Below are 24,723 nucleotides of genomic sequence, written 5' to 3'. Positions count from 1 at the left end.
GACGCTCGCCCGGTCCCCCACCGCTCCGGGCAGCCCAGCCCCGGTTCTCCTTCTAGCCACGGGTCATCTGGGTTTAAGTTGGTCACGGACTTCCCTGTTTCCATGACTTGCCTTTTGTTCCCTCCAAGTTATTTCTCCCCCCACCGTGTTCTTTTCTTTCTAGGTCATTCACGTTCCCTCTTGCACCTTTTCAACGATGTCTTTAGACACAGCAGATCTAAAACTATGAAGATACTAATGCAAAGGGATACATGAACCTCTATGTCCAGTCACGTGGTTATCGACACTAGCCAGATTCTGGAGGCGGCCCGAGCGTCCACGGACTGACGAACAGGTAAAGACAACGTGGCGTACACACACCCAGTGGACTATTACTCTGCCGTAAAAAGAACGAAATCCCGCCCCTCGCAACAACACGCATGAAACTGGAGGGTATTCTGCTGAGTGAGGTAGTCAGTCCGGGAGAGACAAATACCGTATGACTCCACTCGTGTGCGACGTTTAGGAAACAAAACAAACAAAGAGAAAAAGAGACGAACCAAGACACAGACGCGGAACCCTCGGGGACACAGTGCTGGCCCCCAGTGGGGACGTGGCTGGGGGACGGGGGACGAGGTGATGGGGTGAAGGAATGACGGGCCCCGGTGATGTCAGGAGGTGCTGAATTTCTCTATTGCACACCTGAAGCGATTGCAAAGCTCTACATTAATGGACTGGAATTAAAATTTTAAAACTTAATTAAAAATGCATAGTTAAAAGTGGTCGTTCTATAGTGTCTTAGATGGTTCCGTGATCTTGGGTTTTTGAGGGCTTATCCTCCTGTTATTCCCACCAACGCTCATTAATTAGCGAAGTTTCCCCACCTCCTGAGGGGTCTCTGTGTCGAGCTCATTTTTCTGTGGCCCGTTTTTCTCAGGGATTTCCCTACACCCCCCGCTGCTGGGTGGGAACATTTCCTTGCTCTCCAGGGGCAGCCAGAGGTTTTCCCTCCTCCAAGACTAGCGCTGAGGTTAGGTTCTTGGCTTGGGGTGTCCTGCACCCAGTAGGGGTGCCAATGTGCCCAGGACACGCATACGTGATGCAGGCTTGGGTCTTCCTTTGCCTGTGGGGAGAAGTCTTTCCTCACGCCCAAGAGCTACGGGCAAAGTGAAGCTTCCTCTCTGCTTCTCTGGGTCCCGATGGCCTCTCACAGGGGAACTCTTTGGTATCAAGGCTTCAAGCAAGGTCTCCAAGGTTCCTGGGGACACAAAGCTGTATCTCCTGTCCTGTGTGGGCAGGTAAATCCTGGTCCTGTGGGCTTCAGCTCCACGGGCCACTGTATCATCAACTCCTATGACTGCCGTACTTCAATTCAAAGTTTAAATGAGGTACTTTATCCAACACATCCTTGGGTCAGAAATAAAGGGCAGAAGTGGGCTGGGCAAAGAATTCAAATCAGTGTCATCGGCAAAGCCACCAGAATTTGACCAAAAATGGAAGAACCTACCCAAGGAAGAACCTTGGACTTCAGAGAGTCCAAGCGGAGTAGAAACAGACAAATTTTTTTTTTAAATAATCAAAATGTAACTAATGTGTCCGAAGGAAGAAGAGACAACGTATTTCAGAAATGACCATTCCTTTTTTCCGCCATGGACAAGAGGCTGATGGGTCGATGACAAAGACGTGAGCCTCATCGACGCTCTGGGTGCTCCGGCCGCTAACGCCGTCCTCTACTTACGTCTTGACGTCGAAGGACAGTGGACACACTAGTTTTAGGTCTGCAGCATGACGACTCGACAACTATGGACGTGACGAAATGCTCACCGAGGAAGCGCGGTCGCCATCCGTGCCACCCAGAGTCATCCCGACACCGCTGACCGCGTTCCCGACGCTGCACTTTTCTCCCCCCTGACATCTTTATCTCGTCACCGGAACTTCGTCCCGCTTGACCTACTGTACCCCATCACCTACTTCACTCCCCCGTCTCCCCGGGCAGACCCAGCTCGTCCTCTGCGCGCACGTCCGTTTCTCTTTCTGTCGTAGGTGTTTGTGGGCTTGTTCCCTGGTGTGTAGTTTGGGTTCTGCCTACGGGTGAAATCCTACGGTGTTTGTCTTTCTCTGTCTGACTTATTTCACTTATAATAATGCCCTCCAGGTCCATCCATGTCGTCACAGACGGCACGATCGCATTCTTATTGTATGACTGAGCAATAGCCCATTATGTGCGTGCACACGCACACACACACACACACACATACACACAGGCCAGTTTCACCCATTCATTCATCCGTGGACACCTGGGTTGCTTCCCTATCTTGGCTGCTATAAACAACACGGCAGTGGACATGGGGCCACCTTTCTTCACTTCTTGAGACATGGCCACTCTTTGACCAACCTTCATGACAGAATGGACTGACCTTCTCCTGTCAGCCCTAACAGAACTACATAGCCCAGCTCTGGGCTCTTTGGAGAGTCCCAGCGCTTCTGTGGCCATATCTGGTGGGAAGTGATTAAACTTTGTTTTGCCAAATCAATCTTACACAATCGTTTGTGTATTGAGAGTTATGCAAATAAAACATCGTGAGCCTTGATCTGTGCACCAAAGTTTGGTTGCAGTTGGATGTACCTCATGGGCTCAAGGGCAGATTCTAAAACTTGACTTTGAAAGAGATACAACAGGGTAATCTGGTCAGTCATTTGGGGCTAGAATCAGGGGCTGTGGGAAGACTCAGTGTCTTTCCCACTGAATTTTTTTAGGGTCGGTATTCACAAGGTGAGACAAATAGTGGGGATCGAGAAGCGCGCCTCAAACCACTTGCATTCTGGAAAGAAAACAGAGCACGATACCCTTTTTCTTGCCGCTCAACCCCTCCCCCACCTTCATTTAAACCCCTCCCCCACCTTCATTTAAACGCGGGAGAGCACAGAAGCTCAGGAAACACCCCAAGACTCTGATTCCGCTTTCCTGCCTTCGTCTCACGGATTCTCGTCTTTACTTGCCTCTCGATTAGGCGATTCCCCTAGAGCCGCGCCTCCGCCCTCCTCTCCCCCCCACACCTCCTTCACCTGCCCTATAACTCGACTATTTGCAGGTGTGCAGACCCCCCAGATCTACACCCAGCCCTGCTCCCTCCCAGGGCGGACCGGCTCCGCCGCCTGCGGCACAGCCCCACCTAGTGGCCGCCTGCGTGGCTGCCCCGCACGGCACCCCTGCACGCCAGGGCGCAAACCCGGGCATCCTGCTTGGCCGTCCTTGGCCTCCTCCTCTGTCACCCGGTCCTGTTTCTAAGGCCCGAGCATTCTCTCTGACCTTCCTGCACGCCTGCCTCGGGGAGGCTGTCTCCTCTGCCCCTTCCTCCTCCCCTAGAGAAGCCTTGAGAGCCGAGCTGGAGCCTGGCTCTTCCAACGGCCTCTCCGCGGGCTTGCCCACCTCTGCTCTTCGGCCAGCCCGCTGCATCCCACACCCTGCTTCCCGAGCCCCCTAAGGACCCTGGGCACAGCTGGTCCCTCCCAAATTATAAGAACCTTCAAAGACTCCCCCTTGCTCCCTCGATAAAGTCCGAATGCGTTATCTGGCATAATCCTGATAGCAACGAACTCGTCCTAGGAAGGGCCAGAAAGCAAACATGGTGGGCTTTGCTGGCCACGGGCCCTCCGTCCCGACAACACAAGACTGTGGTCACAAGCCCAAGCTTCAGACCGCGGGTGAGCGAGACAGCTGTGCCCGCGGCTGTAGCCTCCTACAGCTTTTCTGGGGATCCTGAAATTTGAATAGCATGCAGTTTTCACTTGCCACAAAAGAATTATAAATTCCTTTGACTTTTTCCCCAGCCATTTAGAAGCAGGAAAACCCTTCTTCAGTTGGGAACGGTAGGAAGACAGGAGGCCGAACAAGTGAGGTTCTTAAAGGGGGTCAGGCTCCCAGCACAGCCTGGAGACTGGCCTGGCAGAGAAGGGTGGGGACAGCTGTGACATCGCCTCTCCCAAGCATCCCGTGTGTAACCCAGTGTCTGGCCAGCAGGGGCTGCCCTCGGCTCAAGAGGTGCCTGCTCCCCTTGAAATTTTGCCCCTGGTTGCAATTTGTGGGTATCTTCAGACCAAGACTGTTGTCCAATGCTCCAAAAGTTACTTTGGGGGGGTGTTGGGGTGGGGAGGAAACCCAGGCCCTCCAGGACAAGAAGACGGGAAGGGCCCTCAGGAGGTAGCTCTGCTCCCTGGGCCCCTTACCCGGTGGACTGTGAGCTCCACAGAAGAAAGATCATACGCGGTCATGACCTCTACTCCTAGAGCCGGGAGCACCGCCCGCTCTCAGAGAGTGTTTCTCAGATGCATCAGAAGCACAAGGCCTGATTTCCCTGTGGTTGTGGTCAGGGAGGGCAGGACAGAAGGAGAGGGGCCCTTGGAAAGGAAAGGAAGGGAACCAGACAGCTCGGGCCTCTGTCCCAGGCCGGCCACAGGACCCGGACTGAGGGCAAACACACCCAGCAAAGTGCCTGTCCCGACGGCATGGGCAGGGACAGGGACTGCGGACCCCAGACGCATGCAAGCCGGATTCTGAAGGCGGCAGAGGCATTTTGCTTTCCACCCTCTCCTAGGGCCGCGCGAGTCTGTCTGCCGGTGAGACACGGGAGCTCTACCTTCCTGCAGCCTTCCGTCCGCCGCCGCCGCTCCCCCCGGAAAGATGGTTTTGACATAAATTCCAATGGGGCCGTAAATGCTATCCTTTCCCCCAACGATGCTAAAGCCCAGGCCCTGAGGAGAGAAGAGGAAAGTATGTGTCAGGAGCGGGGTCCATGCTATTCCCTGGGCTGATGTTTGCCGAGACGCGTCAGGAGTGGGGTCCATGCTATTCCCTGGGCTGATGTTTGCCGAGCGCCTGCCCCAACCCTGAGCCAAGGTCCCGGGGAGGAGACAGGTGCCCTTGGCCTCACAGACCCCCGGCCTTGGGGAAAACCAGGACTTCCGGGCCACACTGGGCTGCGTGGGGTCACGGGCTCTCCTGCGGGTCTGATGTCCTGACCCAGAGAGCCAGGGATGTGGCCCGAGACCTCGTCACGACGCTGAGCCCTGGCTCGGCTGCTCTTTCCGGCAAGTCTGTCTCCGAGCCCCGGGTCAGCCCCGTGGGAAATGATGCTCGTAACCTAACCCACAGGCTGCGCTTGGACCTTCAAGGAGATCCAAGCAACAAAAGCCCGCGGGAGTAATTACCGCAGCTTGCACCCGAGGAAGCCCCGTTCTCCCACCAAGGGCTGCTCACTTCCCTTCTGTTTTTGCATCCCGTCCTCTCCTTCCCAAGGACATCACTGCGACCTTGAGCCCCCTCTACTGGGTCACGAGCTGACAAACGCCCCAGGAGCTCACAGCACTGGCCGGCGGCTCTGGTGGGAGCTCAGAGGGCTCAGGAGACAGCCCCCAAAGCAGGAGCGGCCGGGAGGCTGCAGAGACAAGGCCAGGTCAGAGGCGGAGGAGCAAGAGAAAGGTGTGAGTGGCGTGTGCACCGTCAGAGCGAGGAGGGAGCCCCCAGCCTTCCCCGCGGACCCGCCCGTGAGTCAGGAGAACCGCATGCAGACCCAGAGAGCAGCCGAGGAAAGTCACACATGCTGGCTCGGTTTGTGGGGGACCGAGGAGCTCCCCGCTTCCCAGGAGGGCTTGGCTGCAGCCTCGATGGGCTCCCTTCTAGACTCTCAGCTCCTGAAGGCAGGGAACGCATCAGACTGGTCGCTGCCTGGCCTCTGGCAGGTGCTCAGGTGACGTGCGTCATGGAGTGAAGCCACGAGTCAGGTGACAGCTGGGTCTTTGGGTCCAGCTCGCAGGGGCATTGGGCAGTGGCTCACAGCATGGCTCCTGGACGGACCCCACGGGAACAGCCACCGTGGTGACAGCCTCACGGCTCTGGGCCAGTGTCCCTTTGGCCAGCAGCTGCTCAGAGCTGAGCCTGTGTGTCACCGGGTACCAGAGCGATGGCAGGCCCCGGCGCCCATCCTTGTCCAGCCCTGAGCATGGTGCCTGGCCTTCCTTCCGAAGCTGCTCTGTGGCCCCTTTGATCGTGACCCTGCTTCGAGCCCTTACGGAGCCTTCGAGCTCCGCTTCCTGCTCCCCAACTCAGCTCTGCCGCTCCTACTCGCCATCCTCCACCACGGGCCTTCCTTCCGGCACCCGTCATGCGAGGCGGCCGGTGGAGGTCCTGCTTGCGTCGGACTCGCCACCCTGCTGTGCACCCGGGCTTCCTGCACCCAACAGCTCGCCTCGCCCTGGCCCCTGCCCCTGCAGGCCGGCTCGGTCGGCCCCGTGACCCGTGATGTGCAATCACATGGGATCTAGTGAAGGTTCAGACACGAGGTCAGTTAAACCACCATCGACCCTCTCTGCGTGCCCTTTGCTTTCTTCTGAGCACCGCAAATGACTTAAAAGCCACCGATTTTTTTTTTTTTTAAATACTGCTGCCTAAGTCCAGGGGGAGGGAGGAAGCATTGGGATCTACAAGTCAGAAAGCCGGACTGTTAGCGAGGTCGGCGAGGAGAGAGGGCTTCTCCTTGCGCCAAGAGGAGCCGTGGTGTCGGCATTTGATGCTTCTGTCTTCCCTTTTGTGTCTCTGCTGAGCTCCCGGGAGAAGGAGGGTATGGGGAGGAGGGAGAGAACATCCGGGTGCAGGGGCCCCTCCGGACCGACCAGAAAGGAAGCGCCCAGCAAGGACATCTCCTGACACACCACACGCTGCGTTGCAGCAGGTAGATCAAACGAACAGACAAAAACCCAAAACCCACTGTTTTGTTATTTAAGCATCTCGGCTCCTTGGGCTCCTCTGTGAACTTGGCAACCACTGCCCATGTCCACTCCAGAATGTTCTGGAGGGAACACAAAGAAACATTTGGGATGTTCCCCCACCACCGCTGCCTTGTCCCTCCTTTCGGGATTCCGCAGTTGTGGGCAGAACTCAGGGTGGGTGTATCAGGCGGGTGGAGACACGTGGATTGAACCAACGTCGTGTGTCAGCTGGAGCCTTTGGGAGGGGTCAGGTCATGGAGGGGAGCTCACGAAAGGATGAGCGCCCTTAGGGAGGAGACCCCAGAGCGCTCTGTCACCCTTGCCAAGTGCCCTGTGCCCACACAGCGAGACGGTCCCGTCCACCCACCGGGAAAGCTGTCCTCAACGGACACCTTAGCCGTAGACGTCCAGCCTCCCCAGTGGTGAGACCATGCTGGCTAAGCCGCCTCCAGCAGCTTGAACGGACACAGACACAACTGAAAGGATTTGAATTTAATCACCAGGGGGAATTCACTTCTAGAAAACACCACGCCAAGAGCAAGCTGGCCGACAGTCGCCCTGTGGTGACCTGCACGGGGACATCGCGACGCTCACACTAGCAGCCAGAACCACCAGACCTGGTTCCTTCCTTCCCTGAACAGGACAGCTCCTTGGGAGCGTGTCCGTCCAGCGGCTTCTGTTGGCAGTGATCCTTGCTTACCTTGGCCTGGCCCTTCATCAGCACGATGTTGGAGATGACGGAAGCCTGCAAGCCTCCCGTGGGCTGCGCGAGCTGAGCTGTGCTGAGCGACCGTGTGGGTCTCGAGGTGCCCTGCAGGAGGGAAGCGGCGTGGGGAGGGTGAGCCGATGGGACAGCAGCACACACCTCACAGGACAGGAGAGGGCCAGAGCCCCTCTCTCGGGGGGCCCACGGCATGGCCCCCACGTGTGGTCGATGAGGCACAGTGGGAGTCTGGTGAAGAGGGGCTGTGTTTCATGGTCTGCATGGTTTCAGCCTTGCTGAGTAGTCCTGTGTCCCTGCAGACCAGCACCTGGGAGCCCCCCGAGACCTGTCCAGTTGGCAGGTGCACAGCAGATCCCAGACCACACGGCCCTGGGGTGATGGGTCCTAAAGTCGCAGACAGAGGCGGGAACCGCAGCCGCCCAGAATGCCCTCAGCAGACCCTGTCTGATTCAAGACACATGTGCTGAGAGCCCTTCTTGTGCGGGGTGTAGGTGGTGGGCAAGGCACATGAAGATTTTAAAAAAGCAGAACATAAATCTCAGGGCAGGCCCACAGGTGACTTGCAGCCGAGAAGCAGTGTGCCCGAGAGACAGACGCCCTGTGTGCCTCAGGAAGCCACTTGGGGAGGGGACAGTGGAGCCTGGCCCGTCGGTCAGGGCTGAGACTCGAGCCCCCACTGCCTTGGGCTCTTCTGGTGGCTCTGCCCAAATTCAGCCGGTGACCTTGAGGAAGTGACCTCACCATTCTGTGCCTGACTCCTCTTACTTGAAATCATCGGCCACTTGGAAAGTCATCTTTTTCCTAACTCTGGGACCCTCGATGCTCCCAGTTGGCAAATGAAAGACATACTAAGTCCACGAAGGGAAGGGAAGAGCAAAGTGAGACTGGCAGGCATCTGCCGGGGGCCCGAGTACCGTGCGGAGAGAATCAGGCATCACTTGCCTACAGAGCCCGCCCTCAGAGCGCTCCTGCTCTGCTGGGGCGAGGCTATAAGAGGACAGGCGCCCAGGATGGGCACTGGGAAAAGTGTAAGGCCCACGCAGCTGGCGGGTCAGGGGCGCTCCCAGCAGAGGTAGGGTTAGGCAGGTGTCTGAAGGATGAAGTGGGCTTTCCAGAGCTGGAGACAAAAAGGGGCTGGGTGCTACAGACAGGGCTTCTGGGTGGTCGTGGGGGCCGCACGCGGTGTGCACTCCCCACGGCTTCGGGCAGGAGCAGGAGGAGGCTGGGGACACCGTGTTTCGTGACTGCTAAGCCAGCTGATGCCCGCAGTGGGAAGAACGTGTGATGCACAGCGTGCGGGCTGGGCTCAAAGTCTGCCCGGTCCCTTTGGTTCTAAGACATGTAAACTCAGACAGCTACTCACCTGGCCACGCTCCTGCTACACATTCATTTCTGAGCTTATGAACTGCAGGCACTGCATGTAAAGCACGTTGCCGTAGCACGGGGTTAAGAGCCCAAGGTTTCAGAGTCCTGAAGGTCTGACTTCAAGCCCCAGGGGCCGTCAGCCACCGGCCGCATGCACGTGTGTGCGTTCCCTCCCCTGTCCCAGCCCGGTTCTTCGGCGACTCGCCGAGTCAGGGTGCAGGTAGGGCACAGCCGCACCCCAGGCTCCGCTCACGTTCACTGCCCCTCGCCTCCTGATAGCGCGGACGAGGCAGCCGCTGCACGCGGGGAGGCTCAACGGGGACCAGCCCCCCCTGGGGTTCTTCCTTTGCCCGGAGCTGCCCACACTCGCTAGCCGGCGCCCCCCGCCCCCACCTCGGCCACTGCTGCGTCCGGGCCCTTCCCCGCTCCCTTTCCCCCTCCGTTCTTACCGCAGCCCTGCCTGCTGGACAGTCCAGCTGCTGAGACAGAGACTTCCGGCTACTGCAGAGGGAGTAGGGCTGTCTGTCTGCACAAGCCGGGGATTTCTTGATCATCGGGAAATCGATTTCTCCTGTGCAGTAGGGATTCACACCTGAAGCACGAGGGGAGGAAAGGGAGAAGTCATGTGTGCTCTCCGCACGCAGAGGGCCGGGGAGAACACCTCGGAGCCACCCCAAAGCCACAGGCTAGCGCAGGGGCAAGCTCGGGGCTCTGCCCCCCAGTCCCCTGCCACCAGGCAGCCGGAGGGCAGTTCCCGCTCCCAGTACGGAGCTGGGACCAGCACAGACCCAGGCCCGGGGTCCGGACAGAGCGGGTCCCCGAAGCACCGCTGGTCTGAAAACGGCTCGTGGATGTGCTCCAGCCACAAGGTCACCATCGCAAGTTGTGTGTTGGGTGGGGGGGTGCAAAACCAGTTAAACACACCGCACTGATGGAGTTCATCGAAAACGTGGTCGTGAAAAGGGGTGCAAAGGCCCAAGTAACTTCTGAAAGGGAGACTGTACCGTGAGGCTGGCACAGAGTGACGCACGTCGGTCCTTGACGGTGAAGCTGAATTATGGGATGGAGACATAGACGGGAAGACACGGGGGGTATAGGAAGCCATTTTCTGGGGGGGGACACTTGGAAAATCGAGTCTCAGGTGTTCCTTAATTAATGAAACCCAACTGATCAGTTAATTAACATCCCGTGAAGGAAACCAGAAGTGGGGATAAAAATAGGACACACCTCTCGAATCGCTGCCAAAATGAAGCAAACACACAGAGCAAGAAGCAGGGAACCAACAAGCCACGCGTGACCAGAATCACAGCGAGCGAAACGCAGAAAAGCGAAGAGAATATTCTCTGTAAAATCAACACCCACCGCCTGAGCGTCTCTCTTTAAAGAGACGGCCCTGTTCGCTTTTGAGATGGAACTGCGCATCGTTTCAAGAGATGAAACAGATGCACAAGAAGAGGACCACGAGAGGCGGGTGGAGACCGATCCCCGACCAGCGAAGAGCAATCGTCCATCAGCTGCGCTGGGCCTGGCTTCAAAACATGGTTAGTCCTGCTTCACACCAAACAGCAAACGTGAATGACGAACAGAGCAGGCTTGTTAAAAAAAAAAAAAAAAAAAAAAGGCAAATTGTTTACAAATTAGAAGGAAGTTTAGCCAAATATTTCATCGTTCTCTGGATGTGCAAGAAACGTTAACAGTATTAGGAAGGAAAAAAAAAAAAAACATACGTTTGATTATGGAAAGATATTCTCATCTTTCTGTTAAGAAAAGACTTAAAGAGAAAACAGTAAACACAGAATGTACGTCCCACAAAAGACAGCCAAATATTAACACAACTGAGAGGCTCTTTATAAATCAACGCTAAGACTGATCACCCGGATAAAAAAATAAGAGGAACTCCTGCCAAAGGGAAAGGAAGAAACGAGGAACATTTAAGGTCCGCTGTGTGGAGAGGCTGGTTTTCGGGGCCAGCGAACCAGGCAGGTGGGAGCCCACAAGGCCCCTGAGAGGAATGAATGAAGGGCCGTGTGCAAAGTGTGGACAGGGTTTAGGAAAAGAGCGAAGCCCACCGGGTATCTAGGAACTGGCAAAAACTGGAAGCTGGCGCCATCTCGGACCTGAAGGGGCAAGGGGAGGAGACCGTCTTCTCAGAGCCCGGTGGGTGCTAGGTCCACGGAAGGTGGGCCACCCTGACCTGGTGTCTGGTCCCAGCCAGACAAGGTCTGCCAGGACACAGCACGGAGGCAGAGGGAACTGGGAAGATGCGCTCCAGCAGCTTTTCCTTCACCGTCCAGTCTCCTGCTGGTGCTCCTCTCTCACTGAGCTCCATGAAAAAGCAGAGAGCCAGGGGGGCAGGAGGCCGGGGGGCTAGGGGGTCCCGGGGGGTCAGGGGCTAGGGTCTGCTCAGTGCCCACAGTGCAAGCAGGGCTGACTGCGTGTGCATGTGCCCTATGGAGTCACAGAGCCTCACGCTCAAAGGGGCCTTGGCTTGGGTCTAATGCCCCACCGACTCCCGTTCTATATTTGAACAAGGTTCCCACACTTTCATTTCACACAGATCCCTACAACTCACGTAGTCGGTCCTGGGTGCGAAGCAGACCAGAAGAAAGCAGAGGTGAGGAAAGAGGGGAGTAGAGAAAAATCTGCAGCAAATAGATATTGTTAAATGCTCATATGGCGGCTATGAACGAAGAAGGAGGTACACATCCACGTCACTGGAGTCTTCGCTTCTTAAACTGGGCAGCACGGATCAACTCTAAGGCATAGTTAACCTTTTGAAACTCCATTTCTAGGAAATTGTTCTAAAGGGGAAAATAAGCAAAAACTTATGATAAAAAAAAATAAATAACTAGCAGCCCCAAAATAGGAAATGAGCTTGGGAAATCATGGTTTAGGGATGGAATGAAAGGGACCAAAGGTCGCATGGACAGTTGGTTCTGGAAGCAAGTGTGAACTCCTAACCATGCTTCTATCCACGGCCCCTCATGCTTCCCTACGAAAATCATCACAAACGTAAGCAAAATTTCACAGACGAACTTAACACTGCTGCTTATCCTCGTGAAAACCTGAGAATAACGGGAATAACTTAGCTCTCTGACAGGAGGGAGCTGGTTGACTAGGTTAGGTGTGGTCACACAATGAAATACAAGGGACCCACTGAGCATGGTGTTTGCAGAAGAATGTTCAAGGACACGAAGTTGTGCTGTGTGCGCGTGTGTAGACGTGTGCTCTGTGGGCATATAGAGGCATCGGAGGGGAAGCACAGAAAACATTAGTGTGGGTTGTTTCTAACATCAGCATGTGGTGTGGTTTTAATCTCATCATGCTTTTCTGCATTCTTCAAATTCCCTGACTTTGGAGTAGAGCTCCTCTCTTTGCAGCAACCAAGAGTCCTGATGTCCTCCAGCCTCCACTCCCATCTGGTGACAGATGAGGTGACGGAGAGCTGGGGAAAGCCAGTGGCCTTCCTAAAATCAAGGAGCACATCAGAAGACAGAGCTAGAGCAAAGCCCTTGCCTTTTATCCTCTATGTCAGCTCTTCCCAACATGGCACCTGAGTCCATCACGAGGCAGAACTGCCGAGGGAACCTTCCAGCAGACCACAGCCATGTGTAATCCAGCTGGACCCACCGAGACCTGCCCTCCCCCAGATCCCCCCACATCCCTGATGTTCCCGGTCCTCAGCAACAGCGAGGCTCCATCCCGGGGACAGGTCCACAACACACTTACTGGTTGAATTGCTGCGAGTCCTTTGGTGACAGGCTTTGGGAAGCAGGAAGGTACTACTCTGCGCTTCTACTTTTCCAGACTTTTCTCGGGAAGACGTTGTGGAAGCTTCCTGCAAAACAGTTCCCACCTTTTATTCAGTAAGTCGGTTAGAACAGAAAAACCTGCGTAGACAGCGGCCGTTCAGGCACTGACGTTGGAAGTACTGGTTGGATTCTCTGTGTCCCCCAGTAAATTATAGGCTCTATACAGGCTGGGATTTAGAATCACCATCATCGGCTAAGCTATGGGTAGAGTCACCCATTTAATAAAAATTGAGAGAATAGATATATTTGCACAGACACGGATCTAAGGCAAGAGATGATGTTGAATAACCATGTCAGCCAATACACGTCTGATTCTTTGTCAAGCGCTGGGGAAACGAGCGTGAACAAGCCGGACAGGGCATCGATGGCAGAGCAATGCTGTTCTAGCAGAGGAAGGCCCCCAGCAAGCGAGCAAGCCAAGACGAGGGGTCGGCGATGACAGAGGACGACAAACAGGGGAAAGACCTTCCCTGGACGGGAAGCCAGGGAGACGCATTTGAGAGAAGAGCTCAGGTCACTTGCCCTGTTCTACGCAGGAGAACATAGAAACTAGGAGGCACTTAGGAACTCTGTCGAATGAATGTTATGTGAATAGTTTCTTAATATCGAACCATCCTTGCATTCTTGAGAGTATTATGATTTTATTATCTTGCTGATTTCCTTCTCTGAAGATTTAATTCAAAGCCTTAAAAACCAGCATTCTCAAGTTATGGTTCTTTTCGTCTTCTTTACCTTGTCATACAGATCACATTGTCCTTGTGCCTTTTTTAGACTAATAATCTGGAGCACTCTCCCATGGTGCTGAGTTTATAAGGCAATATGTTGAACAGTTACACTTGGACTCATTTCTCCATCAGGGCGAAGGATGAAACAGAAAACATACAACTTGGAGATTTTAGGGACAGAAGACAGGAGGACAGAGGGACAGAGGTCAATAAGAGGATCATGGAATTATTTCATTTCTCTCCCTAGAACTGTTTTTATATAACTTTATTACTTACAATGATTTTGACCTAATTCTTGAATTATGTTGGTTACACTCATCACTACCATCATCATTGAGTGCATACGCATGCGTGTGTGTGTGTGTGTGTGTGTGTGCACGTGTTTTCTCTCAAGGAAGTTATGTAGATGGAAAGCTCTGGATATCTACATGTCTGAGAATGTTATTTGGTGGTTGTCACACTTAAATTATCTGCTGAGTGTAGAATCTTTGGGTATTTGTCATTGTCGGCTCGAATGCTACCTGGGACTGAAGTGTTTGGGGGAGAGGTCTGTAGGGGCACCTGCTGCTGTCTTCTTACTGATATGCCTGCCTTGCTTCGAAGCCAGCTTTGTCGGTGCCTGGTTAATGTCCTGGCTCCAGGGGTGTGTGTGTGTGTGTGTGTGTGTCTGTCTGTCTGTCTGTCTGTGGGGGGGGGGGGGGGGGGGGGGGGGGGGGGGGGGTGCGTGGGGGGGGGGGGGGGGGGGGGGGGGGGGGGGGGGGGGACTTGAGCACCTGGCTGCTTTCCAAGGGTGGAGAGAGGATCTCCCGGGGCCTCTCACTTTGCATCCTAGCCCCTGGCACTGCGAGTGAGCGGGTTCTGCGGGAGCAGGGAGGGGTCTGCGGACATCTGCCACGCTCACTTCCTGCGTGGCCAGCGCAGGTGAGTCAGCCCTGCCCTCAATCCTGAGTCACCCGCACTGCTCGTGCAGGAAGTTCTCCGGGGTCCCAGAAGGAGGCTGGCCTCACCCGCGGCTCTTGTCCTGACATGCTCTTCTCCCTATGAGTCTATCTATTCTTTGAATTTTGGTAGAAATAGACTTTTTTGGTAGAACGTCTAAGAGGAGAGGGAATGACTAGAAAGTACTCTGGAGGGCATAGTCCACTTCCAGCCCCTTTCTAGGCCTATGGTTGTATCTAGTTCTGACCCAAGAGGATCCTGCCAGAAACCGCATCTCACTCTCTTTGTATTTCTTGCACATGTCAGGGGTTAAAACCAGCGCTCGTGTCCCTCGAACACCTTCTCCTTCTCAGCAGCAGGTGGTGCTCTATGAACCTGAGCAGACTATCTTCCGCCAGACTCCCCTGAGAGCCCTCAGAAGGAGACGGAGCAGGAACTCTCCAGAAGGTGACACAGTTCATTTGAACCTTTGAAACTCTCTATTTCTAGGACTTAGCATCATGACTCGTTCTTTGAATCAGTCGCTTCATGCACTGTAAGAGTCAAAAGATATTTATTTTTTTTTAATTTTTAATTTTTTATAAACATATATTTTTATCCCCAGGGGTACAGGTCTGTGAATCACCAGGTTTACACACTTCACAGCACTCATCAAAGCACATACCCTCCCCAATGTCCATAATCCCACCCCCCTCCTCCCACCCCCCCTCCCCCCAGCAACCCTCAGTTTGTTTTGTGAGATTAAGAGTCACTTATGGTTTGTCTCCCTCCCAATCCCATCTTGTTTCATTGATTCTTCTCCTACCCACTTAAGCCCCCATGTTGCATCACCACTTCCTCATATCAGGGAGATCATATGATAGTTGTCTTTCTCTGTTTGACTTATTTCGCTAAGCATGATACGCTCTAGTTCCATCCATGTTGTCGCAAATGGCAAGATTTCATTTCTTTTGATGGCTGCATAGTATTCCATTGTGTATATATACCACATCTTCTTGATCCATTCATCTGTTGATGGACATCTAGGTTCTTTCCATAGTTTGGCTATTGTGGACATTGCTGCTATAAACATTCAGGTGCACATGCCCCTTTAGATCACTACGTTTGTATCTTTAGGGTAAATACCCAATAGTGCAATTGCTGGGTCATAGGGCAGTTCTATTTTCAACATTTTGAGGAACCTCCATGCTGTTTTCCAGAGTGGCTGCACCAGCTTGCATTCCCACCAACAGTGTAGGAGTGTTCCCCTTTCTCCGCATCCTCGCCAGCATCTGTCATTTCCTGACTTGTTGACTTTATCCATTCTGACTGGTGTGAGGTGATATCTCATTGTGGTTTTGATTTGTATTTCCCTGATGCCGAGTGAGGTGGAGCACTTTTTCATGTGTCTGTTGGCCATCTGGATGTCTTCTTTGCAGAAATGTCTGTTCATGTCCTCTGCCCATTTCTTGATTGGATTATTTGTTCTTTGGGTGTTGAGTTTGCTAAGTTCTTTATAGATTCTGGACACTAGTCCTTTATCTGATATGTTGCTTGCAAATATCTTCTCCCATTCTGTCAGTTGTCTTTTGATTTTGTTAACTATTTCCTTTGCTGTGCAAAAGCTTTTGATCTTGATGAAATCCCAATAGTTCATTTTTGCCCTTGCTTCCCTTGCCTTTGGCGATGTTCCTAGGAAGATGTTGCTGCAGCTGAGGTCGAAAAGGTTGCTGCCTGTGTTCTCCTCAAGGATTTTGATGGATTCCTTTCGCACATTGAGGTCCTTCATCCATTTTGAGTCCAAAAGATATTTCTTAATTACCAGAGTCCCTGAGGTCGTGTCCTCTGATATGATTCCCACTTCCCCATGCTTTCCAGGGAAACTGTGCAAGCGAATGCTGACATGTGAACTCAGTAGCTCTTTGGGTTCACAGAACATAGAGAAACCCCATAAAACAGCCAGTACGTCTCCTCGTCTAAAGCCCAGGCTTCCCTGAAAAGTACCTTGGAAATGTGAACCTTCCCTGAATCTCTAATAAGATGAAGATAAATAAGGAAGTGAGCCTGGGGCACCTGGGTGGCTCAGTGGGTTCAGCCTCTGCCTTCGGCTCAGGTCATGATCTCAGGGTCCTGGGATCGAGCCCCGCATCGGGCTCTCTGCTCAATGGGGAGCTGGCTTCCTCCTCTCTCTCTCTGACTGCCTTCTGTCTACTTGTGATCTCTGTCTGTCGAATAAATAAAAATCCTTTAAAAAAAAAAAGGAAGTGAGGCATATGAAACATGAATCATCTTTAAAAATTGTGCTTCTAGAGAATTTTTGTAGTATATGTAAGCCTCTACTATCATGGTAGGTAAAAAAAGAAAAAAGGTGCTATGAATAGAGTTTCACAATAATCATGCAATGTAGGCAGAAGGAAAGGACTGGAAATAAATACACCAAGATAGTAATATTATCCATTCAATGTACGTTCGTTAAGCACTTCCTATGCATGAGGTTGTATTCCAAGTAGTGAGATGATGTTCGCACACAGGGTCCTGCTCTTACGGGATGGCAGGGCATGTGGTGTGTCACGGGGCCACGAATTCTTACTCTCCTACTTCCCCCTCCCCTGTGTGTTCTGCGTCTCCTACAACAAGCTTGGATGACTTTTACCATCAGACCAGAAACAAAAATGCCATTTTACATGCATTTCAAGGGTCATGTGAGTAAACTTAAGACAGTGTGTTGACTGTTCATTATTTTTTCCCCTTCCCATCCTCTCTCCAAAGCTCCCTGTCCCAAACAAAATGTAGAAATAGCTCAGCAAGCAAAGCTAGTTGATGTCAGGAGAATCATAAGAAGCAGAGACTTTTTCTTTTCTTTTCTTTTTTTTTTTTTTTTTTGGTCCCCATGGCCTGAAAGTCGTTAGTGTCATGTTCAGAAGAAGGAAGCTTTCTTTCAGGGTTTCAGAGTTGGCTGTAAGAGACTTTATCCAGAGCGAGCCAGATGAACCCCTGGACCGCTCTGCTCTCTGCACACCGGGGTGCAGCCTCTTCTGGTCAGGACGGTGGGAGCAGTGACCTCCCGGTGTACAGGCAGGACGTGCCCCCCCCCCACCCCACCGCGGCAAGCACAAGGCAGCACAAGGGTCCTTCCCTTCATGGCTCTGTGTCCTCTGACCAAAGACACGGGGTCTGGCAGCTGGTCCTGTCCCTCTGCTGTGGACCCTGTTTCTGAAGCAGCCGGAGGCTCTGACAGCCTGAGTCAACTCAGGCAAGCTCCAAACTCTTGGATATGTGTGTAGACTTTGCTCTGACCTGGCTGAGGCGGGAACGGGCTCCCTGGACGGCTAGTGCAGGGAAGAACAGAAATGCACTACTCCCCACTGAAGGCGGGATCCAAGAGGCGGTTTTCTATCGGGCATGTGAACAAAACAAACAAACAAACAAACAAAAAGCCCAACTACATGACCCTGAAAAGTTCCCAAAATAGAGGCAGCGCACAAGTTTTGTGGGTCTTCGACTTCTGGAGGCCCACGAGGATCCAGCCCTCATCCACACTCTGGGATTATCTCAAGGTGTGGTTCGTTCTCTGCAATCCCTACAGCTCAGAGCACGACAATCCTTTAGTCGAAATGCACCGTAGGATGGAGTGGGTGGAGGGTATGAGACCAGCAGCAATAAATCACACATTACCCTGGGCTTGTCACCTAATTGTTTGGACTCAGTTTCCCCCTTTGTAAGCCAAGGGGGTCGATTTGACAATCCCGGTAAGCGCTTTCCACTCCACACTTCTGAACGCAACGGATGGTTATGTTTAAAGATCTGAGTGGCTACTCTACCCTCGGAGATGATCACTTGGCGGAAGATGGTTCTCGAGACTGAAACAGCTTTCCTTGGTTGCTGGGGGCGGTTGCTCTTGGGCAAGACGTCCTGGGTGGAGTGGTTTCTTCTCAAAGGAGTCTCTGTGGGATCTGCTGCGAGCGTCTGTACAGTGCGGCGCCTTTCACGGCACTCAGAACACAGCTCTTCTGTCCCGGCTCCCAAGGTGGGGCAGCCCTGGAAAGGGGGGATGCATCACTGAGGTCAGGGGCTAAGGGACATGTCTCCGGACACATCTCCCCTCATTACCGTGGGAGACGGCAGCCGCAGGTAGCAGCTCCGGGGGAGCGCGCCCATCGCCCTGGGGATGGCAGTGTCCACGGCAGTCGGTCCCACCACAGTCTGGGTGTGGAATAAGGCAGAACGGCCAGGAAGCTCTTTATGGGGTGTTTCCCGACGTGACGATCAGCCATGGGGCTGCGGGGGCTCCACAGCCAGGCCTCACCCACAGACGGAGCCCAGGACTGCGGGGGAGCAAACCCAGAGTGAAGATGCAGAGTTCCGGGATGCTGGGTCCTACAGGCAGCTCCCTTCTGGAGTCTGAAGTCCTCCCCAGGGGCTAAAAGGATGCATCCACTGCTTCCCCAGAGACGCTCATCTTTATCAATGCCCGACGGCCGGCGGGAGCTTCGGGCCTCTGAGTTTGCTGACCGCACTCCGCTCACGTGGGCGTCTTCCCATTTTCTCCTGAGCTGAGGCACCAGAGCGGTGCCAGCCTAAGGGAACCGCAAGGTGCCATCCAGCTGTCCTCCGGGTCGAGGCTCCCGGTTGGGCCGACGATGGAGCAACAGGCTTTGATCTGTAAGTCAGGGGGGTGAGCCGCGGGGCCCGGCAGATCCGCCCGCAGATGGTCACGCGGGAAGCCAAGGCCACACGCTCCTGCCGCGGAGAGGACGGGAGGGAACGGAACCGAGGAATCCTTCTCAAGCCTCCCTTCCACTGGGCTCCCCCCATGACCCCCGTCTCCTTGGATTCCGACCTTTTCAGATGCCTCAACACGTCCACTCGTGCTGGCTCTGCCTCTGTTCAGAGGACTCCTCCGGCGCCGGAATATTCCCATGGCTGGAGGTCTAGGAAGGGTCTTTTAAAAGACTTTTTAAAAAGATTTTATTTATTTATTTGAGGGAGTGAGCTCAAGGGGGAGCGAGGGGCAGAGGGAGAAGCAGATTCCCCCATGAGCAGGGAGCCCGACGCGGGACTCGACCCCAGGACCCTGGGATCAGGACCTGAGCCAAAGGCAGACGCTTCACCAACGGAGCCATCCAGGAACCCCTTAAAGATTATTTTGAACAAATGACTCTGGGATGAGTAGACGTCCACACGTCAAAGAATGAACGAGACCACTTTCCCACAGCAGACACAAATATTAACTCAAAATGGATCAGAGGGCACCTGGGAGCCTCAGGGGGATAAGGCCTCTGCCTTCGGCTCAGGTCATGATCTCAGGGTCCTGGGATCGAGCCCCGCATCGGGCTCTCTGCTCAGCAGGGAGCCTGCTTCCTCCTCTCTCTCTGCCTGCCTCTCTGCCTACTTGTGATCTCTGTCAAATAAATAAATAAAATCTAAAAAAGTAAAAATAAAAATAAAACCCACCAAAATGGATCATAGACCTCCATTCTAGCTACAACTGAAAAAATTCTTAGAAGAAAACAGATCCTCATGACCTTGGGTTAGGAAAACATTTCTTAGATATGACAGCAAAAGCACGAGGGACCCCAAAAAAAGTGGAAATGGGCTTCCTCAAAATTACAAAATTTGTGCTTCAAAGGACACCATCAAGGAAGTGAAAAGACAGCCCCCAGACCTGCAGAAAATATTTGCAAGTCATGTATCTGATGAAGGATCTGGATAGAGAATATATAAAGAGCTCTTCCAAGTCAATAATACAAATGATCCAACCGTTCAGATGGACAGAGGATCTGGACAGGTATCTTCCTGAAGGAGTTAGGTGAGAAGCGCAGAAGCACATGAAGACCCCCAGTGTCATTAGCCATCAGGGGAATGCGATCCAGAGCCACAGTGACGAGGCTCTGGTTCCAGACGGCGACCAGGGGCTCCTGAACGCACCTCCCCCCCGCAGACATCAGACATCGACGGCCACGTGTGGACCCGTTTGCTCCAGGAAACAAACAAACTACAAGCTGGGGGAGAGACCCTTTGCCATCAGGCAGACGAGAGAGGGGAGCGGGACGGCAGGAAGTTCTGAGACACAGCCTCATAATCTCTCCTCTCGCGGGGCAGCCCGCGATCAGCAGGGACCCCGAAGCTTGGAGCTCCCCCTGCGGAGTGAAAAGTTTGCAGTTCACATAAGACACCCCAACTTTTAGCGCTCCTGAGAAATGAACCCTCAAAACACTGGGCTTTGAAGAGTCCTGGGGCTCGTGACCCCCGGAAGCCTGGGGTGGCAGCAAGCTGAGGACGGGCTCCTAGGAGGCTGGTTCACGTGGCCGTCCCAGGGCCCAGACGGAAGCAGCCCTGTGAAAAGTGCCCAGACTTTATGAGAAAGAGACTAACCTGCTTGTTTTAAAGCATCGGTCTCAGGGGCAGGGGCCAGCGGGGGGTCCTCTCAGGGGACAGAACCAGCGCGTGCGCTCTTCCCACCAGCCCTCTGCCAGAATAAAGCCGGTGGGTCGCATCTTTCCCTCTTCTTTTCTTTTCCTTTTCCTTTTTTGGCGAGTGCCAGCTTCGTGCCTCCCTCTGCTGGACTCCAGGGCACCAGTATCTCCCAGAGGGAAGCTTCCACCCTCGTCTGATGTGCTGGTTTTTACATCTGGTGCTGGTGGCCCCATTTCTGCCCCTGCCACCCAGGGGACACTGCTTGGTCCCCTGGTTCTAGAGTCCCCTGGGACTCAACCATTGGAGAAACAGCCCTTGGCATGCTACTCCCCCAGGGAAATGCACAACCGCCAGACGGGGACCCCAGCCCCCACCCCAGCCTTTCTGAGGAGGCTTATTTGCTGGTCCTAGAGCTTCAGGCTTCAGGACGGGCTTCCCTCTGATATAGGTCCAGAGTCTCCACAGGTGCTGTTGGGGAACGTGGGCTGGGCACGTCACCTCTGCCTCGATACAAGGCACTGGAGTCTCCTGGGAAGGGCCCTATATGCTTGTCTGAGCTACAGTGTTTGTGGCCGCTTCCAGAGAACACCTTGACCTCATCAGGATCTGGGGCCACCTATGCTCCTGGTCCCATAGGACTGTGTATACCTGCATTCCTTAAAAGCCGTGGCCTGCGGGTCTGGCTTCCCATGCACCTAACTCTAGGCGCTGGCGGAGATCTCCCGCTCTGGGACACTGATGGGTTGGCAGTGTCCCACCTACTGGGAGCTACAAGAAACAAGACAGGCTCCATGGACAATCACAAAGCTTGGAGAGACAGCCAAGAGCTGGGACAGGGCTGGGGGACACGTGCTATAAGGTGGATGAGACTTAAAGACGTGATACTCAGTGGAAAAAGCCAGTCACGAAAGACCCCAGATGCTATGATTCCATTTCGTGAGAAGCTCAGAACAGGCCCATCTCAGAGACAGGAAGTCGATTCGTGGATGGTCCGGGACCGACAGGGGCTGGGGGCGGGGCTGGGGGCGGGGCTGGGTGGAGACTGGGGGCGGGGCTGGGTGGAGACTGGCAGCCGATGGGCGTGAAAACGTTCTAAAATCAGAGAGTCACGTGGGCCTTGGATGCGTCTCCTTAATTCCTGGGCATTTGCTCTTTTGCTTGTTTGCTTCTCTCGTAAATGTCATCTTTCCTTCCATTATTTTATTTGCAGTTTGTACATAAGGAAAATACTGATTTCTTTATTGTTGATTTTGAAGCCACACCCCTTACAGAATTCTTTTATTATTTCCTCTAGAGTTGTTCTTTTTTTTTTTTTTAATGAGTCTCATGGGCTTTCCATAAGTTAAACCCTTTTATCTACAAAAAATAATTAAAATAAAATAAAATAAAATCGTGTAGTGACGGTTACACGACTCTGCGAATAGGCTAAAAACCATTTACTGCTACACTTGAAATGGGCACATTGCCTGTTATATCTTAATAAATATATTTATATCTATAAAGATAAATATATATTAGAAATATATAATTATATATTTTAAGTATATATTACATGTAAGTAGAAATATTACATAAATATGAATAAATATATATATATATATATATATATATATATAAATATTGGTGTTATATCTTAATAAAACCAATTTGGAAGGAAAATTCATTTTTTTCCTTCAGATCGCCCCTGCCCTCGACCACTTCTCCTGCTGGTGATTTTGCAAAAATGCAAATGCTCCTCAGAGACACTGAATCTCTGAGGCATCTGTCGCTGATGGAGTCAAGATCCAATCTGAGCTCCCGGCCTGCGCCTCCTCGGATGTTACTCAGACGGACCCCACGCCTCCCGCCCCAGGGAGCCGGACCCCCGCCCCGCGCACCTTCGCATCCTGTCCCGTCTTACAGCGGCCCATCCCTGCTCTCCTTCCCTCTTCGAGAACACCTCACCGCACGTATTCTGCGGGAATAAACTCGGGGCCTGCCCATCTGTAAGACCATCTCTGCGCAGAACAGCCACCGCCTGAGAAACCCGGGGGCTCCCTGTGCTCATCAGACCCAGGGAAAGCTTCACGGTGGAAGGGCATGACGCTGGCGGGCGGCTGTCTCAATAACCCGTGCGACCGCCCTTCGCCCGTCTGCTCCCAAACTAGTCTCACCTGTCTGTTTCTCGTTATAAAACTAGGTTGCCTGGTCAAGAAGTGTTTCCACTTACGAGTTCTGTATGTGCTCCTAAATGTAAGAACAACTCTGGGGAATACCACTTTTCCAAAAAAAGCTGAGGATTTTTCTGCCAGACACGGTTTCTATTTCTACTAATTTAGTAGAAATGACCCTCCATCCAGTTTTTATAGTAGGTGCCGCGGGATTTTCAGAAGATGTACACGGAACCCTCCGGGCAGAGCATCTGCACTGACAGCCAGCGAGAACCCTACTGATCCCACCAGTCCCCGAGGAGCGCCAGTCTAGCTCCCGGAGATGTCCCGCTTCTGTCACATCGTTTTCATACTCTAGAAATGGGTTACAGGAAATAATTGGACAAAATGCACAAGGACATGTATAGAAATTTGTTCATCCCGTGGTCCGTAATAGAAAACACCGACAAGGCAGTACTGAGGATGTTAAGACAGGAACGCGTTCCTTTGATCCTTCTGCTAAAACCAAGAAAAAGCGTGGGATGGGGCGGGAACCTATCAATGAAATAGCGAGGGAGTAAGGAATTCTCAGAGGCCACGAAATAAATAAGGCTGTGCCACCATATTCCTGACAGGGGAGCAGCTCAGAGCCTGGCCGATGCCCGGAGATCATTTTATGAACCGTCTGGACGTGAACTTCACCTTCTAAAGCTTTCTGGGATGTTGGGAGCAGAGAGTCCCGATTTCTTCCCAGGATGCAGGGTTCAAGAGGACCCTCCCCTTGCACTGAGGGGGCCTTAATAATTACATCCTCATTTGAAACATACACTGGAAATGAATCCCTTCCACCCTCAGGAACTGCCTGAAAATCATCAGTCTGGAAATGGCCCTAATGGAAGGAGGGGAAGCCTCCCTGATTTGCTGGTGATTAACAGTAACCAGATGGCCCTCACAGGACTTGGCAACCCTGATTCATACCACATGCATGTCTTGAAAAACCTCTAGACGAGAATTTAGTTCAAAATGCTCCTAGGCTGATGGTGCCCCAGCCACCTGGCAGAAACCAACTCGAAACTTCTCTGCAGGACCAAGCTTTAACTTGGGTCACAAAGATTCCCGCCGAGAAGCTAACAAGACTTACAGGATCTCAGAGAAAAAAAAGTTAAATAATAATAATAATAAAGAACAAAACGCATATTGGAACAAGGTACCATGAGAGAGAGCCAGAAGGAGCGATACACACCAAAATCAGGCCTGTTAAGGCTTCGAGTGATGGGAAACGGACACAGAAAGCAAAATAAATATATTTAAATTTCTCAAGAAGTAGAAGAAAGGACTGAGCCGTTTGAGGACAGAGGAACCATGAAAGTTTCTGAGCAGACTTGGGGAAAGTACCAAGAAATTTTAAAGATCATAAAATTATTTATATCTCAAAGGAAATACGTGGGTTGAACTGTGGGTGAGGGAGCACTGGGGAGGGGACAAGAGGACTGATCGGAAAAAGACACCCAGACGGCAAGGAAAGGGGATGGAGAGGGTTAAGGAGGGTTTAGAAGCATTAAGCTGGGGCGGGAATGCCTAGATCTAACCAGCCTTCCAGAAAGAGACGCACTGCACATGCGTGTGAATACGGTTCTTCGGTCCTGATGAAATCATCCATCCACAGCGTCATGAAACCCAACAAATCCCAAATAAGGTGAATAAAGAGAAAAGTAGGCTTAGCTCCTGCTTGAATTATGGAACATCAAAACATGTAGAAGATCTGTAAAGCAGCCAGAGAGAAGATAGACTGTTTTTTTAGTGAGCAAGGATTTAACCCAAAGCTTCTGTCTCAGTGGCAATCGTGAATAATTGATCCATTGTGGCAAGAGAGAGCAGCCATCAGTGTA

At 52.7% G+C, this 24,723-nt stretch overlaps 1 protein-coding gene across 7 annotated transcripts in view; it reads right to left on the bottom strand.

Annotated features, from left to right (window-relative positions):
• IL16 (interleukin 16) overlaps nucleotides 1-24,723 on the bottom strand; it is a 105,165-nt gene that overhangs the window by 31,369 nt on the left and 49,073 nt on the right. For all 7 annotated transcript variants that reach the window (XR_009398969.1, XM_059371444.1, XM_059371443.1 and 4 more), the window contains exons 3-6: nucleotides 12,563-12,671; nucleotides 9,283-9,425; nucleotides 7,445-7,555; nucleotides 4,617-4,731 (exon numbers count right to left, since the gene is read on the bottom strand). Coding sequence is in view for 6 of the 7 variants with exons in the window: in XM_059371444.1 (XP_059227427.1) it covers nucleotides 4,617-4,731; nucleotides 7,445-7,555; nucleotides 9,283-9,425; nucleotides 12,563-12,671 (478 nt within the window). In the remaining variant the exon portion in view is untranslated. The remainder of the gene's footprint in view (nucleotides 1-4,616; nucleotides 4,732-7,444; nucleotides 7,556-9,282; nucleotides 9,426-12,562; nucleotides 12,672-24,723) is intronic.

The sequence above is a fragment of the Mustela nigripes genome, chromosome 13, assembly GCF_022355385.1.
Source record: "Mustela nigripes isolate SB6536 chromosome 13, MUSNIG.SB6536, whole genome shotgun sequence".
Lineage (NCBI taxonomy): Eukaryota > Metazoa > Chordata > Mammalia > Carnivora > Mustelidae > Mustela > Mustela nigripes.
This window is presented reverse-complemented; position numbering and strand designations above follow the sequence as displayed.